The sequence below is a fragment of the Strix uralensis genome, chromosome 2, assembly GCF_047716275.1.
Source record: "Strix uralensis isolate ZFMK-TIS-50842 chromosome 2, bStrUra1, whole genome shotgun sequence".
Taxonomy (NCBI): Eukaryota; Metazoa; Chordata; class Aves; order Strigiformes; family Strigidae; genus Strix; species Strix uralensis.
The window spans coordinates 15,230,000-15,248,460 of NC_133973.1; the positions used below are offsets into that span (position 1 = coordinate 15,230,000).

Sequence of the window (18,461 nt, forward strand, 5' to 3'; positions counted from 1 at the left end):
TGTTGAAAAACATAAGCAGTGTTCTAGATAAAAGAATTATTTACGTTGGTTAGTCTTCATTTTGATCCCAGTGCATTCTCTTTTACAGGTGCCTGATTCAATGTTGTGGGGAAAATGTATCAAATGAGGAGTGGTGTAAGAAAACACTACATGAAGAAGCATCAGTTCGTTTCCCAGTTGGCCTTAAACATAAAGCAGTCTCAAATTAAAGAAAAACATGACCTTGATAAAGACAAAGCACATTTTCTAGACAAAACTCACAGAGGAATAATAGGAGCTCTGCAGGTCTTGAGTCCAGAAAGGTTGCTACAAAATCCCCAAAGTACCAGTTATCCGAAAAGCCACATTTATTCCAAATGTGTGATTGAAGCTTAGCGGCACAGTCTTTCTAGCATGAAGGTTTAAGGAAAATAAGGCATACAGTTGAGCAGGCAGAGAAAGCAGGGGTGTTAATTGCCTTACGGAAATAAAACCAGCCAATTCTGAAAGCTGCTTTAGTTGAAAAAAGTGTGGTTAAAGGATATCCATCCACACAGCTGGGAAGGAATCGTTTGAGAAGGTGCTACATTATTATAGTATGGATGATAAATGCATAGAGGAACCATGCATTCTTTTTTCAAAGTTTGAGTATGTGATTCCATTATCTGCTAAAAATCGTGGAGCTCATTTAATAAACTTATACTCAGAATCCAAGAGGAATGTAGAAAGAAATCTAAGACGGGTGGAATGCTCGCATAGCCCAAAACTTGAAGTACAGAGCATGCAAGGAAAAGTGAGTTGATGTGATACTAAGTGTGAAAGATGCACAGTGGAAATCAGATGCATGCAAGAGAAGCCCTTTTCAAGGCTATGGTAAATGTGTATGTTAAGAGTGTCCTGTAAAACATCTGTTGTGCAAGCAGTACATGCACAGATTGTGGCTATTAACAGAAGCAGATTGAAACAAATACAGAATGTGAAGGGGGTTAAGCTTGCGTTACAGGGCAGAGTTAAACTCGTTTTATGCAAATACAGAGGTCCTTCAGCTGTTGGTGTGACTGAGAACTTGAGATGGCATCCTGTTCTAAAAACAAAAAAAGGCAGATAAAAGCAGAGGACATGTCAAGTTGGGAAAAAAAAAAAAGAGATCAGGAAGAGCCCGTTTCACATATGTGATATTGCTTAATGGTGGTAGCTCACGACTCAGTACATTACTTATTTACTGTCCAGAGGAAGGAAGAACGTATGTATCGACTCAACCTTAAGACACATTACAAGCCTGTCTAGTAGCATCTCTTGAAAAGATAGCCTTTCCCAGAAGTTAGTGAAGGAGTTAGACTTAAATGTTAAGCACTTTATCCAAAATTCACTGTTCATAGGAACAATCAGAATGTGAAGACAGGAAATTTGAGTCATTCAGCTCTATATGTAACATTGAAATACCGGACTTTGGAAACCAAAAAGATGCTGTTGTAGTTTTTGGTCTTCCCACCCCAAACAGAGGTGTGGCAAACATGCACATTGTCTAATTACTGTGCTAATTTATCCTCTAATTTATCTTATACTGTCTCGCCACCTAAAAATGCTTTATTTGGGATCCTGTTCAGTGTGGATAGCTGAAAATTTTAATGTGATTGGAGGCACTGAAGGTGTAGTGCTGAAAACTGGTGTGTACAGATGGAGTCATCACAGAAATGTAGGACAACAAAGACCAACTGTTCCTGCTCAGCTAGTTTGCTTACTGAACAGTTCATCACAATGCGTGTATAGCACAATAAGATGATCAACTTGCTTAAATCAACAGATACGTAAAAATTAATGAGTAAAAAAATCAAGAGGTACATAAAAGATCGGTTTGTTGTAGCAACGGCTCACACTTGCAAACCTAAGGGTTTCATTGTAAAATAGGCTGTTAAGTAGTTCTGGAACTTAAACTTAATAGTTCAGTAATGCCTCTGCTAATAATTCTCTGTGAAATTAAACAGATACTTGCATTATTTCTGCTTCCTTTTCCCCTCCTGGGAGGTAAAAAGAACGCAAATTCAAAATCATACTTTTTTGAATTCTAGAAAATTTTTGCCTTAACTTTGAGTTGGATTAACATAAAAGGTTATAAAATTATGATCACAGGTATGTGTGCATTACATTAATACCAATGACTGGCCCACTTTCAGAGATCTGTATAACATTTGAGGCACCAAAGAATTTTTTTTGCAGTTGCAAAAAAAATGATTTAAATGCATCATTCATTATATATACATATATACACACTATATATATATTTACATATATAAATACATTAAAAGTTTTTAAACATAAACTTAATGGGGACCTTATCAGCTGAATGCACTTTCACATTTTTTGCTTTCAAGTTAACAACTAATTTGTAAGGACCCGATTATCATCATGAATGTTCCCAGGCTCCCCTTTCTTTGCTTCACATTGTTAATCTAGTTAAATTTGCTTAAATATCTTTGGGGAAAAAAGGTTAATTTTAAAGTATTACAGTTTTAAAAACCTCAAAATGCAGTCAATAGATATGACAAAAATGTTTGTGTAAAGTCTTTTAAATGTACTTTTAATCTTTGGTGCTTTTTTGCCTTTTCCTGGAGCTCCATGTGTTTGAAGATGCTTTAAAAACATGATCAAGACTTGTATTTTCTTTGGTTTAAAGTGTGTAGATAAATGCATCTATGTACATGCATAAACTGTGACCATAATTTTTTGTACCTGCATTAAACTCATTTTTGTTCAAAGATGTTTTTCTTGGACACCACCATTTGTTTATACCATGTGTTCAGTATATACACGTTGGAGAACTGGAAAACTAAATTCTTACGTAGGTGAACATTAGCATCACCTAACACCTATCAGAAATATGCTAAATTGACTTAAAGTAGCACGTGGGTGGTAACGTTTTTAAGTAAATGATTTTTTACTTCAAAGGACATTGCATTTTCTTTAAACTGCTCTCTGATACCTGTTGGTATTCTCAGATAGTTGCACTATTAAGCAACTTTAATTAGGAGCAAAAGATACTTGTAACATGCGGGAGATAATTCTATGTGCTTTTTAAGGATTCTTTAGTATGTTGAGTACTACCCTATACTAAGCCTGCAACTTCTAGGGCTGAAAAAGGTTCCAATTCTAGAATTGAAAGATTTTTTTTTTTTTTTCCCAGGCATTAAGCATTGTGTGATATAATTGGAAATACTTCTTCAAAATATATCACTTTGATTCAATAAATACTGAAGTACATGTGTAATCATGCAAATATGTAAAAGCTGTGTGAAGTTATACATGAGCTTAGGGGCTTTGTTGGATCAAAGTTTGTGCATTTCATTTCTGATAATTGTATTCTAATAACATTCCTCCAGGTGGCTATAACTTGGATTTAGACTTTCCTTTTAAGACTGTCTTACTCTAACCCGATCGCAATTCACTCTAAAGGTCATGTAAGTTCTAATTTTCAAAGAGTTGCCGCTTGGTAGGCATCTTTCACAAAAAGAGAAGTACTGAAAGTAGGTTGAAAGTGGTCATATCTGTGGGGAAAGGTCACTGGTACTTTGGTTATTTAGCCATATTCATTAAAACTATATAAATTGTATAGTTTGGATAATTTATAACATTAAACTTTGTGATTTTAATATCACATTGAAGGTTCAGCTGTACTCATTTCTTTTATTGTTTAACACCAGTGCTATGGACAAAAGACTCAAAAGGGGGTGGTAGTGTTACTATTTTCTTAATTTATTTGGTACTGTATAACACCTTTCTGATTAAATGCAGTGTATGCATTTTGGGACTCTTAATTTGTAAAAGCTGTTACAGGTTCAGCAAGAAAGGAAATTTGTGCTTCCTTGTTGAATGTTAAATTATTTTACTTTGCATTTTATATAAGAGTACAAATTAAAACTGAGCCATCAAACTGCAATAAATCAACAGTAGTGTTTCATTTTAAAAACTTTTTTGTACTGTACATAGATTTGTTCAATAAAACATTGTCTTTGTTGTTGATAGAAATTGATCTTGTCTTTTGGGGAATCACTCTGAAAATACTGCTGCAGTGTTTATAGTTACCATGTTACATTTGGTATATGATTGTTGCACAGCACCTGTGTAAAGCTGCCAGGTCTTGATGTTCCAGGTGTGTAGATATTTGGATTTGAATAGACTAAATCTATTGAAGTATATTCAAGAATGTTGAGGATTACCAAGAAAATTAAAACAGAGTTCCTGTCTTCCCCCCCCCCCCCCCCCCCTTTTTCTTCCTTCTAGCTGATTAACTACCTGCTCTGGTAGATTTGGAACCTCTTAGTTAAATAAGTCTTCAAAAAGTCATAGTATTTGTAGAGATTCTTTACAAATAGATAACTGCTGAAGAGAGAAGCATGTCTGTGTGTGAGGCAGAAGAACAGCTTCTTTTGGTCATCAGTCTGAGACGCGTCAAGAGCACACCTACTGCAGAAAAAGTTTCCATCAGCATTTGAACCTTAGACACGAGGCGATCCATTCCTCGGGTTTGACTGGCTCTAACCATCTTCGAAGCACTGGCAACTTTAAGAACATTTATTTAAATAGCCACGTGCACTGGGAACCGGCTTTGTAATTAGTGCATATACCTAAGTAATTTACAAGCATTGTGTATTGTTCAGATGATTCGCTCCCCGATAAAGGGAATCAGTCTGAACACAAGGGGAAACGGGAGTGTGCTCAGTGGTCACCCAGGATCTCTGGGCAGGACAGGCCTGTGAGGATTCTGACCTGGTTAGAAAGGGCTCGTGTAGCGGCTTTTAACAGGCATGTGGAGAACCATGTAAGGCTGACAGGGCAGAAATGGAGGTAGTAAGGGTTGAGAGGAATAAAGCTTGCAAAGTTGTATGTGGTGTTTAAAGAAATCAGCAGACTCGTGTTCATTTTAATGGCTTGTATGATGCTTATCCCTGGGGGGGCAAAGGCTTCAAAATGCGAGGGAGGTTAACCACTCTGAAGCTATGTGTAGGGCTTGAAAGCCGAACTTGGGGCCACAAGTCTGGATGCAGCAGTTTTAAGATACCTCGTGCTTCTAGTTGTTTGTCTTCGTCATAAAATGTTAAAGTTCTTCAGCGGCTCTGCGTTACAAGTCCCAAATGCTGGCCTAAGCCTCTTGGGAAGATTGGTTGGCACTAATGCATAGAGCTGAGCCTCCGTTGTTGCACTTTATGAGTTTATGTTTGTTTCTGATAACGCTGCTAGTAGAGATAGTAACCTCTAGCGTGATGCACTAGTTTTCCATGGCTTTGTTTAGTCTCCTTGATTGAATGCTGTAGTCCAGAGATAAAGACAGTGTAATTGCTTTTTTCTTTTGCTTCAAAAACTTCAATACTGTCATCTGAAAATGCTGGATTATTTAGATTTATTATTCACAGTCCTGTAAATTCTTAATGCTCTTTGATAGCAGATTTTGACTGTCTTCTTCAAAATTTTGAATGGGGATGTTTTTCATGTAACTTCAAATTTGCCTTTATTTTCTACTTTGTATAATTTTGACAAGGTCCTTGGCTAAGAAAGTTACTAAATTTGGGCATAAGGATAAGGGTTCTCAAATCTCTGGTACTATGGCATACGCGTGTTGCAGGCAAAGTATTTATCGAAATGGCAACGTATATATAAGCTAATTGATAAAGTCATTGCAAAATATATATTTATACATACCAAGTGTTATCTTTTATGCTCTGGATATTGTTTTAATTCCTTTGACATGCTAACATTTCAGGCAGAAGTAATTTCTCAGTAGAACTGTACCTTAAGTTGGTAGCCCAATGCAGCGTTTTAAGTTTCCTCATCAGTAGCCCCCTTCACAACAGGTTAGTGTGGCTGGTAAACTGGGTAGTCCAGTGTTAAACAGCTGGATTGTGAGGACTAAATATTGAGCTTTGAGCCCAAGGGGATGTTGAGGTGCCCGGATGAGTGAGGCACCTAACAGAAGCAGCTCAATAGACGAAGAGAGGTGCTCAAGGATGCTTAAAATAAACTTATGTAGACTAAGACAAATGCCAGCTTTGAGGTTGTTGAGTATACAGATAACTTTGTACATACTTAAATTTTGTATGTTGAAAGTTTAAAATGTCATACTGGGAACTATTTTTTTCTGATTTTTAGAATATGTAGGAAAAAAATTAACAATATCCATGATGACAGGTAGGAGTTGTAAAATACCAATTCAAGGATATTAAATGTAATTGAATGGAAGGTACAGTTAAACTGAATATGCTTCATATAGTAACTAGCTACTGTTGTCCATTTTAAAAATATGTATGTTTTCAGGCCATACGTGTCATCTTCATCTATCAGCATAATCAGCATTATTATAAGCTAACTTGTTGGAAAATTTAGTGTAGGATGGCAGTGGTAAAATGAGTTAACGCAGTGACCAGTGTCATTTAAGAATGTATGTATGTAAATATCTTTTAAGTTATATAGTTTATGACTCTGCCCACCTAAAAACCAGCTACTTCTGCAGATGACGCTGAAATTTATATCTCTGTGTTTGTGTTCTAGTCAGTAATTTCTCATTTATTTTGCTTAGCTTTCAAAAGAAGGAGAAAAAAAAAAAAAAAGCCCTCAACTGGTGGTTCAGTTCAGTTCAGCTGCCAATCCATATAGCCTTGGATATATTTGTGCTGTCTTGTTGGTGTCAGAGCAGTGCCTGTGTGACTTGGAGCAGCATCTAGCACTGCCTGAAGCTATATTCCTGTGTATCAGTATCATTAAATCCAGAACTTTCCATCTCGGTGCCTGACTTCTGCACTGTGCTCATAGAAATAAGAGGATGGTTGACATTTTAGGGATATAATTTGCAGTAAATAGAGTTCTGAAGGGGGAAGGAGAGGGTCACTTGTAGTGACTCCTTGAATTACAACAGCAGTTTAATGTTACAAGAGTTCTATTCACCTTTTGTTTATATAGGCTAATAATTTTCCAGTTTCTTCCCCTGTAGGAATGCCAGTTTATATTCCTGGTCAATGATAAAAGTCAATTGAAAGTGTGAATAAATATAGGGAATTCTGAGTTATGGGAAAGACAAAAAGAATAAAACTTCTGAGATTTTCCCCTTCCTCCACTCCCCCACCTCCAAAGGGGAAGCACTTACAGGGTATAGGTCTAATCCTACTAAAAGGGCTGGCCTTGATTTAAAATAAGAAAGGGAGGAGAAACATCAGTTTTGAATATTAAAATCCCTCCAGTCTCCATGATGACAATGCACTTAGGTTTAATGGGAATGTGACCATTCTAAGGTACCCTTCCCCCCCCCCCCAAAAAAAAAAAAAAACAAAACCAACCCTCATTGAAAACACAGCAAACATCTCAAAATAATCTATTTTTTAAATGGCATTTTTATTCCCCCCCCCCGAATTCTAAAATATTCAGTTAAATATTATTCCCTGAAGGCTGCAAATCTAAATAGGTTTATTGAGACAGCAAAATGAAGGAAAAGTATATTTCTTAGATGCATTTTCTAATTTTAAGAAATTCAGAATTTCAGCAGCAAAATTAACTTGGTGGCATGTAGGTAGTCCCGTTTTCTATGAACCAATTTGGCTTTGTAAACTCTAATACAGATATGCAGGACGCTGCACTGCATATTGTGGTGGGGGGTGTCTTCTACACGAAGAGCGTGCGAGTAACTGGTCTTACAGAATGTGCAATAGCTATGGCAAGGCCACGCGTATTGTACGTCAGGCTGATCTTGTCAATAGAAGCTGTTACTTGTTGCTCCAACTGCATAATGTATATTAAATCAACGTACACGAGGGGAAATTTGGCCCAGCAGACAGTAAGCATTATTGTGTTGAATCTTTCCAGATGCTTTAGGACTGAATTTTTATCTGAAAGTTGGACTTAAAATTCATGGGCAAAATTAGTTCAGCTGTTTCTGGCTTATTTTGAATTCCTTGTTATAGCTGCAGAGAACAGCTACTGCTCTATCTGAATGTGTGTTGGTTTTCCTTCTGATGAACCTGGGAGATCCCCGTGGACAGTTTTTGTAGATCTCAAAGAGGAAACAATCATCTGAAACATACACATAGTATGGGGGTAGGAACGTGTTCTCTGTTCATGTAGAAGTTCTATCTTAGGTTTATAAGATCTTGAGGGCAGGCATTCGTCACTATGGATCTGAGCAGAGCCTACCCTAAAGAAGTGGCCAGTTGTTTGTGCAAAAGCATCACCAGTAGTTTTAAGTCCGGTCTTCAAGTGACCGTCTGCCTGTCCTTACAGGATCTAGGTCCTCCTGTTGTTGAACCACAGGCACCTTTAGCACCAAAAGGTCGCCGCCTCATGCTGCCCCTATTAAAGCGTGGGTTTGATGAGGCACCTGCTTTTTCTGCCACAGTGAGGTCAAGCACTCATTGCACCTATATTTTTCTCAGCACCAGTCCTCATATAAGCTAACTGAAGCTTCTGCTACCTTTTCCTTTTTTGTTCGTCTTTCCTCCTTTTTCTTTTCTCTCCCTGACTGATGAAGTTGTCCTGCTCCAGACAAATACTGCCCAGTGGAGGAGCAGCACAAGGTTCAAGCCTTGCGGGTAGGACAAAAGCAGCTTTGGCTTACAGAACTTCAGCTCCTGGGCCAGGTGCTGTGCCGTCACATTTCCCACTCTCACAGACACGTGTAACTTGCTCGATGTTAGATCCCAAGGTGTCCAACCACCCCCCAAGTCACAAGTGGAAGACTTACTCAATGCCACGGGGGCTGCACCTCGGGTATCCAGAGATGGGTCAGTCCGGCTCGAGTGACCACCCTAGACGTTCCCACAGGTTGAGGCCTATCAGTAGCCTTCCAAAGGCAGTTTCCACCAAGAGCATCTGCCTGGACCTCGGCAGGAGCACCGAGCCATTCCGCAGGACCTGGCGCTGGCTGCTGCCGGCAGCCTTGTTTGTACAAAGCCTCCATCTCTGGGCAGGCTGGGACAGGAGTGGGTGCAGGGGCTCTGCAGCAGCGATGCAAAACTGCCACTGAAGTAGACACGGGTGGGCGATGCGCTTTCTGTTCTCCTGTCCATCCTCTGCTGGGCTCGCGAGCACCGAGCAGGGCAAGTCACCGCCGGCGCCGGGGGCCAGCACCCGAGGGCAGACTCCTTGGCAATTAAGGGGTGGGGGGTGTAAAATTCTCACGACAGCTTCACGATCTGCTGGAAGGGCAATGATTACAAACTCTTCACGTACAGAACAGGTGAATTATACGTTTAAGTTCGCGGGGCTTTCCTCCACCTGTGGGCCGTCGGGTCCTCCCCGGCCTGGCCCTTGCTCGCCACTCGCGCGCTGGCCCGGGGAGGCTCCTCTCGCCGCCGGGAGGAGGCCGGTGGCCCGGCCCGGCCCCGCCGCTCCGGCCGGAACCTCCGCGCCAGCCGCTAGTTCCGCCCGGCGCCTCCCGCCGGCGGCACCGGGGAGCGCTCGGAGCCCCGCGCAGGGAAGCGGCAGCTGCCGGGGCGTCGGTGGGGGCAAAGCGGCGGCGCCTCCGGTTGTGGCGGAGGGCGGGGGGAACCGGGCCCGGCCATGGCGTCGCTGGGGGCGGGGCTGAGCGAGCGGGAGCGGGCCGGCTGCCGCCAGCTCCTGGAGCTGCTGGCCACCGAGGAGCTGCTGGCGCTGACGGACACGGTCACCAGCCGCCTGGTGCACCCCGAGAGCCGACAAGGTGGGCGCCCGCACCCCCCCTCCCCTCCCCGGCCTCGCCGGCCCACAGCGGCGGCGGCGGGAGGCGGGCCGCGCCCGGGAGCTGCCGGGGCGTCCCCCGAGGGCGGGCAGCGGCCTGTCCCGCCGCAGGGCCGCGGCCAGGCCCGCTGGAGCCGTGGGGAGCCTTTGTCCGGGGCCCGGCCTGTCCGCACCCGAACAGCAGCGAGGCTGGGAGCGCGGGGGTTGTTCTGGCCGAGGACCTGCGGGTGGGCGCCGGTGGCTCGTAGCAGATCCTCCGGTCTCGGGCAGTGCCTAGACCCGCTCCCCGCCGCCCCCCCCGGGGAGCTCCGTGCTCTGCTGCGCCCCGCCGGGCCCTCTTCGCGTTTAACGGCGCATTTAAACCCGAGGGCCTCTTGCTGTTTGCCTTAGTGACACTTGCTTTCAGGTTTTGAAAGGGTAAACCACAAATCTAATATCGAACTTGTTTATTTGTAGAATGGCGCACTCTCAGGTGGGACCATCCCCCATCACTTTGTAGACGTTGGGGTTTGTTTCATAAAACTGGATTTTGTCTCTGAGTTACCTGAGGCCGCTCAGTATATTGCCCTGAAATAGGCTCATCCAAAAACTTTGAATGTGTTTCATGTGGTATAACTCAGAGCCAAACACGTTTCTTCAGAAGTTCTTACACACGTAGTTTTTCTTCTTGCTTTTTTATCTACTTTTTGCAGTGGTTGTAGGTTAAATTAAAAGATACTTTTTTTTTTTTGTTTTCTTTTTACTTCAGTTATTAGTCTCTTCCTGTTTAAACTCACAGTTTTTATAGGTAACACATTAAGTATCTAACCTCAATTCAGGTGAGAACTGGCTACTAGAACTACTTTAAAAGTGAATTTTAGGTTTTTGTGTTTCTTAATTTTGCCACAGAGCCTTGTAGCTGATTCCTTTTGACTGTTACATTTCAATGCACTGTCATTGCGCTATGATGCATGTGAACCTGGGAGTAGTAATTTTATTAGTGTGGAAATAAAACAGATTTAACTGCATTTCCATCAGTCTTCAGGAACCTAGATGGAACCTCACTTTCACAAACTATGTGGAAGTGCTGCAAAATTCTGGTACTAGAATTCTTGTTCAGCATACAAGGAATTGGAGATTACATTGGTTATCTCTCTGTCTGCATTTCTGTCAATTTTCTGTTCACAGAAAACATTTGAAAACTTGCATAATCTTCAAAATAACAATGTGTTTTCTGACCAAATCCTGTGAACTACCGATCTGATGCAGAAAGTAAGATTCACGCTCCATATTCAGAATAACCATAAAAGATTTATCTGGTTCTTCTTTGTCTGCCTAATCTTGCTTCCAAGGAGATGGGTGGATGGCTTCTTTTGAAATATCCCAGAGCTTTTCAAATGGAGAATGAAACCAAGCTCAGCTTTTGCTAAGTGACATGAAGCAGGAAGCCCTGGATGATTTCATGTTAAATGAATTTATTTTGAAGTTAAGAATAGCTACATCTCAGGAAGTATAGGTGAAATGCGTTGTGTGCAAGAATCTTTATACTACCTGAAGTTTCTAAGCAGCTTGAAAATACTTGAATATTAATAATTTCATTTGGAAGAAAAAGTTGCATCCTTTTCATCAAGCTCAAATTATACATAGTAAGTTCTAAGCAGTCATTGATACTGGAAGTACAGATTATAAGGTAGCAAAGTGTTCAGTAAAAACAGCAGTTTTTGTTCCCAAGTCTTTGTGTATCTTCTGTGTCTAATATGATTAGGCCAGACTTCACTTTGAAAACAAACTTTTAAGTCTTTACGTTTCATTTAGGCTTGTCTTGTGCTGTGTTTGGAGGCGCTGGTCAGGAGTTTAAGAAGTGGCATAGGTTTGGGTTTTAGTCGTGAGAGAAGCAACTGCTAACTTAAATTTCTTTACTTGCAGAAGCCATTGATGCCATACTGGTTTACAGCCAAAATGTAGAAGAACTTTTGAAACGCAGGAAAGTCTATCGAGAAATAATTTTTAAGTATTTGGCAGCACAAGGAGTTCCAGTGCCTCCTTCCTCTGAGAAACATCTACTCATTGATCGTGTAAAGCAGTACTGGAGTGGGCAGCTCACAACACATGCCTCAGAGTCAGGGGAGAGAAAACCACACACAGAGGTGAGTGCTGCTTTCTGAAAGACCTGAGGATGCTCAGCATTGCTTTCACAGGATAACCAGCGTAGGTGTTCTAATGTGCATCCAAAACGTGGCTCTTCGTCTGTATTTAGGGAGGTACTCTAACTCTTGTTTGGTTTTTGGTTTGGTTTTGTTGTTTGTTTTTTTTTAAATACATCATTTAAAGGTGTCTGTGCCAGCATATCACTCACAGGGCACAGTCTTCTGATCCGTCTTGCAAAGTAAATTAGTGCGTTTGAACTCTTAATGTGTGGGATCTTGTCCTTGCTTTTAACGTGTAAGTTGCACCGTAAGCTAAACTAGAGGGTATTCACAAATAATTCTGTGGATTCAAGGACAACTGAAAACAATGATACAGAAGTCTTGCATAGCCTCTTGTCACTTTTTAATGTGGTGGATCTTCTTAAACTTTTGGTACAGATCCGGGATTTCCAGCCATCCTACAGCCACACCAGGCACTAGCGATAACACTGGTAGGGTGCAGAGCAAAGAGATGTTCATAGTAGATCGTAGGGCAAAAACGTCTGTCCAACTGGTCTAAAATGTTCCAGCGGAAGGAGGGAATGGAGAGAAAATTGCCTTTTTGTAAGTGGCCTTGATCTACTCCTAGAGACAGTGCAATCAAAGTAGCGCTGTCTGTCAGCTGGTTTCGTTTTTACCTCTTACAGTGAGAGTGCAGAATGGATTTTACTGGATTTTTATATCGTTGGAATGTAAATTTGGTAGCAGTGCCAGGTCTGTGTCATTGTTTTCCCTTGATATTAGTAACACTTAATACAGTGTAACTAAATGTGTTTCGGCAATTACAGGTTATTCTGAAGTTCAAAATCCTCGTGGTGTAATGAACTTTCGTTATTTTATTTGTCTTGGATCTTTACCATGTAGTTCTAAACAGCCACCTTGCTCTTTCAGGCGTTGTACTTCAGAGACCTAATGGGCAACAGCCCCACCAGCTGGACTGTTAGAGCTCTGTAGCTGTTGATAACCTCTTGCATTGGGCTTTCTCTCGGGGGTTAACTCATGAGAATTATGACTTAGCTGAGAGTTGTTTTCAAAACATTTTTTTGTGTGCATACTTTGGGAAAATAAAAATGTTGCTCTTGCAAGAACGCTTCCCAAATATTACCCTCTAGTAAAGTTTTATGATTGAAGGTAAGTAAATTCTCCAAAGTACTTAAAACGCATTCACAAAGAACGAGAAATTCAACAGGTTTATTTATCACATACATCTTTCTTTGCCTTCGTTTTCTCTTAATTCTTGTGGACCCACTTTTTTTAAGAAATAGGCAACAGGAACATATGTAACAGAATTAGAAATTAATTACAGTTTATTGTGAAACAAATACAGCACTTCTATGTAGAAGTCTCCACACTTTTCATAATTAATTACTTAATACTTACTTAAAGCATACTTAATACTCACTAGACTTTGACGTTAGCAAACTTGACATTTGATTTAGTCTAGAAGTCTTGCTGTCAAGTTGCAAATACTGAGAAGCCCTACAGAATAACTGTGCATTTAGTTCTTGTTCAAAAAACACATCACCTTACAGTTAGAGGTCATGTGTCTTTACATTGGAAATTTTGAATGATCTTTCTGAAGGAAAAAATCTTATCTATTGTAAGAGAAAGCAGAGGGTAAACAAACTACATACATACAAACTAAATTGGCTCACAGGACTCTTACTTGATCATCCGATCGTTGCCTTTTATAGCGGTGCTTCCTTTAGAAAGAGGTGTCCTCTAAACCAAATGTGTTTTTATAATCAACTTAAAAACCTGTCTTAAAAATCTAATTGCTAACCCACTAATTTCCTAAATGTTTGTGCTTAAATTTTGCTCTTCTTCTACATGCAGTTGTAGACATACCAAGAATTTAACTGCTAGCAATAGATCTTTTTTTCCTTAGCTTAACCCGTAACAGCTTCTAAAAAGTCTTACTGCTTACTTTGTTGCAGTACATATTTAGTGATACAACACTTGGGAGTTGTTGTCACGCTCTTCTGATATGGTTTTAATAACATGACCATCGGTTCCTCACTGATACTTGCTTTTGCTACTTACTGTGAATTCGGCTTCAAAACTTTATACCCACCACTCTGTTGTCAGTCTCGGCAACCCATCATTAAACTTAAGTATTATTTTGAAGTATTTCTTAGCCCCCTACATCTTAGATGCATTTTAGGAGTGTATGTATGTCATTGTCTGCAACACAAGGGAAAAAAAGGGCACAAGTGGTTTGTCCATAACCTATGGGGAACTAGTGGAAGATGTGTTTTGAGTAGTTTCATGCTTTCTTTCACTGGCCCGTTCTTCTCTAAGGCTTCTAGCCAAGACAAGAATCTTTGAACCTTTTCAAATTATTCTTTGAAGGTTTGCCTGTCTGCTAGCAATGTTTACTTTGTCTCACTACTTAAGAATACTTCCTCAGCAGATTCAGTGTTGAACAAAGGATTTTATGACAGTCCGAAGGAAGGATTTTATGAAGGCTGAATGGAGTTGCCTTTTTTCTCAGAGTAAGCCTGTGCTGCTGTGTGCAAATCCCTGTAGCCCTCCTATCCCAGTGTCATACTGTCTCAGTCTGTTTTAAGTGATCAGTTGTACAATTAGAAAAGTAACTGAGATTCCTCAAGACTTCTGTCTGTTTTGGAGGAGCAAAGGTAACATAAGTTATGGTTTTCTTTGATTTGGGCTCTCTTCCTAGTAGAGATACGGTGAAGACCTACAAACATTGCTCATGAAAGTGATCAAGCATCTGTTAGATGATTTTTGGCAGTCTTACTACCAAACAGGGCTAAATTCAGGCGCACGACTTGGTGGAGAAAAAGTTCTGGAACACATTAATTCTTTGAGTTTCAGTTCTTCTTGGATTAGTTGTGCATTTTGTTAGCATATTCCACTGACACAGGTAAAATACCCCCAGAAATCAGAAGTATTCTCTCAGTTTCAGGTATCAGGATGTGCATATTCAAAAGGTGACTTCCCAGTAAGTGCTATTTGTTCATATCAGCTGTATGAAGATGCAAAAACCAGCACAATTCACCAAATTAAAAGGTACCAAAAAAAATAGACTGAAGGCAACATGAAACAGGAAGAACATGGCAACATAATTGCTTATTTATAAGCACTTTTTAGTAAATTGATACACCTTAATATGGCATGGGCTTTTCAGGTTGAGTCTGTATCCTTCTTGTTTTTCTGTAACCTTCTTTTGAAAATGTGAAAGCCAGTGAAAAGTTACTCAGAAGAAATTTTGTGTCTCAGTGTGAGAATCCTGGACTCATGGAAGTTGCTCAAAAATTCTTCCCCTGCCCTTTTTAGTAGAACCAGGGTTTTCCTCTTTGTTTATAAATTGTAGACTGAGACAGAACTGAAGGACTATTCTAGCTGTAATTCAAAGAACCTACCCTGATTCTCTGGATAAGATAATAATGATCTTAAAAGTAAATGAGATTTTACTTTGTTGTTTTTCTTCAGGCACTCTGTCTCAGAACACTCGAAGAAGACTTAGAATGTTTAAAACAAGTATTTACACAATTTTATGTTGTTCTAAGTGGTAATCTCACATGTCAAGGCTAAATAGTTCTAAGGAAAAAATGTGCTTGATTGCAGAGTCGTGGAGAGAGACAAAAGTCACCACAAGATGACATTCATGATCTAGGAGAAGAATTCTGTCAATGGTTCTTTAAACTCCTGAATTCTCAACATCCCTTGGGAGTAAAATCTGAAGAAAGATGGGGACCACAGCATTTTTGGGAGGATGCCAAAATGAAGTTCTGTTACAATACATTAGAAAAAAACATGGAAGAATATGTTGGTGCAGAAATGGTGAGCCTTCGTCTGCTGTCCTTGGTTAAAGAAGAATATCTTCTATTCAACCCTAATTTGAATGCCAATGGACTGAAATGTGTCATGTCTCCACATGGGTTAGTACTGGTAGCAGTGGCTGGCACGCTACATAGAGACAATACTTGTTTGGGCATCTTTGAACAAATTTTTGGACTCATTAGCTGTCCTGTTAGGGAGAATACCTGGAAAATAAAAGTTGTGAATCTTAAAGTAGTTGGACAGAATGTTCTGGAGCCTGGGATGCAAATGGAAAAACCCTCCATAAAATACGAGTCATACCAACTGCAAGAGTTGTATGATGGGAAAGAACTGAGTGTGAAGCTCTGAAATTCTGAGCAATTTTTTCACAACTGAGTGACTGGGGGCAGGGGGGAACACACACTCCTTGTAGTGCATAGCTGAATATTGAAATGGTTGCAGCCATGGGATGTTGTCTCTTTTTTTGAGTCAGACTTGCCGGATGACAAACTGAGATACGGAGTCTAAGGTATTAATACAAGTGATGCTTTTGGGCACCTTTCTGAGTGCTAACAAATATTTCAGAGTATTACTTTTTGTACTGTAGTTAAGAATGGAGTTAGTTTGGTGATTATTGGTTCCAAAACATGGTTACATTTCAATATGGGTTGGCAGCAGTATGTAATGAACTAGATGACACAGGGTTCACAATCTTCTGGTTGCTTCTCTTCAGGTCTCCAGTTTAAACTCTTACCTGAGTTGTAACGGAAAGTCATTACATCTGGCTTTTGGAAATTAGAATTGGTGAGTGTCTTAAGTGGACATCTAAGTCTCGAGAAAACCATCTGCAGCTTTAGGAGTTTTTGGAGAGAACAGACAAAATACCGTGAATGGAGTCTGCTGCCATTTATGTTCTAAATGTGGTTCTGCCACGGAACTGTTGAAATCTTTTTCTCTTGGGTTAATAGCTTCCTTTCCTTTTACTGATGGTTCCAACTTCATAGTGAATACAGAAAGACTCTCCGTTGTTCTATCCATGTCCCCAAGCAGACAAATTTGAGATGGTTGCCCAGGCATCCATTTCTAGCATTGACTCTCCTGGATCAAGCAGTCGATTTCATGATTTACAGCAGCACTGTATGAACCAAATGCTTTGATAATTAATTTGTATATACTTACAACAGAGTTTTTAATGTAATAATTGTGATTTTCATATGTGTTCTCAAATTAAGAATTTTATCTAGTCTGAGCTGCTTTATTACATTAACTAGAAGTCAGTTTGTTAACACTGGGCAGTTACGACAGGTGATATTAAATAAGTAATCCAGTTACTACTTAATAACAAATTGTTGCTGTTGTAGAACTTGGATTTTTCTACTTTTTTTTTTTTTTTAATTTGTAAGTGATTAGAGGTGAAACAAGATGAAAACTTTTTTTGCAGCTTGCTTGGATTGTTTGGGAGTTTTATTTTAATTCTATAGCTTCACCAATGCAAGTTGTGAAAATGGAAACATTCCCCGTAACATGGAAAAGTTCTTTTGGTTTTGATATTTGTCAAAGATGACAAATGTTAAAATTGTGGGTGGGTGAGGGGAAACAATAAGATTCAGGTATGCACAGAACTGGTTTTTATGAACAGTCTGAATCTCAAGTGCTCTTTAAAAATTTCTAAAATATTTTATTTTCTAAGCAAAAGTTCAGATACTGTGTTGGAATATTCCTTCTCAATAAACAGCTGAGTTGTGGCTTCTTCAGCTATTGATGTATAATAAATAAAAATTAACCTGAATTTAAATATTTGAAGAAGCAGCTTCATCGTATGTGTTGAGAATTGCATTCCTCTTTATGTAAGGACAAGAGCCTACCTAAAGGCCTAAGTGGGCACCTTTTCAACATTCAGTGTGACAGTCCGTAATTCAACTAAATATTTTGTCATTTGCAGAATGGTACTTTGTAACTGGCAGCGTAGTTATTACTTTAGTCAGCATGTTAAATACAAACATAGAATCATAGAATCACAGAATCATTCAGGTTGGAAAAGACCCTTTGGATCATCGAGTCCAACCATCAGCCCTACTCTACAAAGTTCTCCCCTACACCATATCCCCCAACAGCTCATCCAAACAACCCTTAAACACATCCAGGGATGGTGACTCCACCCCCTCCTTGGGCAGCCTATTCCACTCTCTGACCACTCTTTCTGTGAAACGTTTTTTCCTAATGTCCAGTCTGAACCTCCCCTGTTGCAGTTTAAAGCCATTCCCCCTTGTTCTGTCACTAATCACCTGTGAGAAGAGACCAGCACCAACCTCTCTACAATGTCCTTTCAGGTAGCTGTAGAGAGTGATGAGGTCTCCCCTCAGCTGTGTCTTCCTCAAACTGAACAGTCCCAGCTCCCTCAATCTCTCCTCACAGGATTTGTTCTCCAGGCCCTTCACCAGCTTCGTTACCCTCCTCTGCACTCGCTCCAGCACCTCGATATCCCTCTTGTATTGAGGTGCCCAAAACTGGACACAATACCCCAGGTGTGGCCTCACCAGTGCAGAGTACAGGGGGACTATCACCTCCCTACTTCTGCTGGTCACACTATTTCTAATACAAGCCAGGATGCCGTTGGCTTTGACATGACTAAGGGTGTAGGTTTTCGTTAGCGCTTTAAGCTGATGTGGTGTGGGCAGTCCCCTTCCTCCACTCAGGTCCGTGTCCTTGCTTCCCTCTTGTGCTGGCATTGATGCTTGGGCTAACTCTCAACAAGAGGGAGTGGGGACTGATCCCAATGAAAACGAACTTGTCAGAAACCCTTCAGGCTGATCAGCTCCCTAGGAGGGCTGGCCACAC

At 40.5% G+C, this 18,461-nt stretch overlaps 2 protein-coding genes across 5 annotated transcripts in view; both read left to right on the plus strand.

The window, feature by feature from the left end:
* ZNF654 (zinc finger protein 654) overlaps nucleotides 1-4,002 on the plus strand; it is a 37,298-nt gene extending 33,296 nt beyond the window's left edge. For all 4 annotated transcript variants that reach the window (XM_074856816.1, XM_074856842.1, XM_074856835.1 and 1 more), the window contains one exon: nucleotides 89-4,002. In XM_074856816.1, coding sequence (XP_074712917.1) covers nucleotides 89-96 — 8 coding nt within the window. In that variant the 3' untranslated portion in view covers nucleotides 97-4,002. The remainder of the gene's footprint in view (nucleotides 1-88) is intronic.
* A 5,398-nt stretch (nucleotides 4,003-9,400) lies between these two features.
* C2H3orf38 (chromosome 2 C3orf38 homolog) lies at nucleotides 9,401-17,429 on the plus strand. Its single transcript, XM_074856878.1, has 3 exons — nucleotides 9,401-9,655; nucleotides 11,578-11,798; nucleotides 15,429-17,429. Exons 1-3 carry the CDS (start codon nucleotides 9,517-9,519, stop codon nucleotides 15,990-15,992), a joined length of 924 nt encoding a protein of 307 aa, XP_074712979.1. The 5' UTR covers nucleotides 9,401-9,516; the 3' UTR covers nucleotides 15,993-17,429.
* Nucleotides 17,430-18,461: the final 1,032 nt, after the last annotated feature.

Coding starts and splice junctions, on each gene's coding strand:
- C2H3orf38 (XM_074856878.1), top strand. CDS start 9,517: ATGGCGTCGCTGGGGGCGGGGCTGAGCGAGCGGGAGCGGGCCGGCTGC. Junction 9,656..11,577: donor GCACCCCGAGAGCCGACAAG/GTGGGCGCCCGC, acceptor CTTTACTTGCAG/AAGCCATTGATGCCATACTG. Junction 11,799..15,428: donor AGAGAAAACCACACACAGAG/GTGAGTGCTGCT, acceptor GCTTGATTGCAG/AGTCGTGGAGAGAGACAAAA.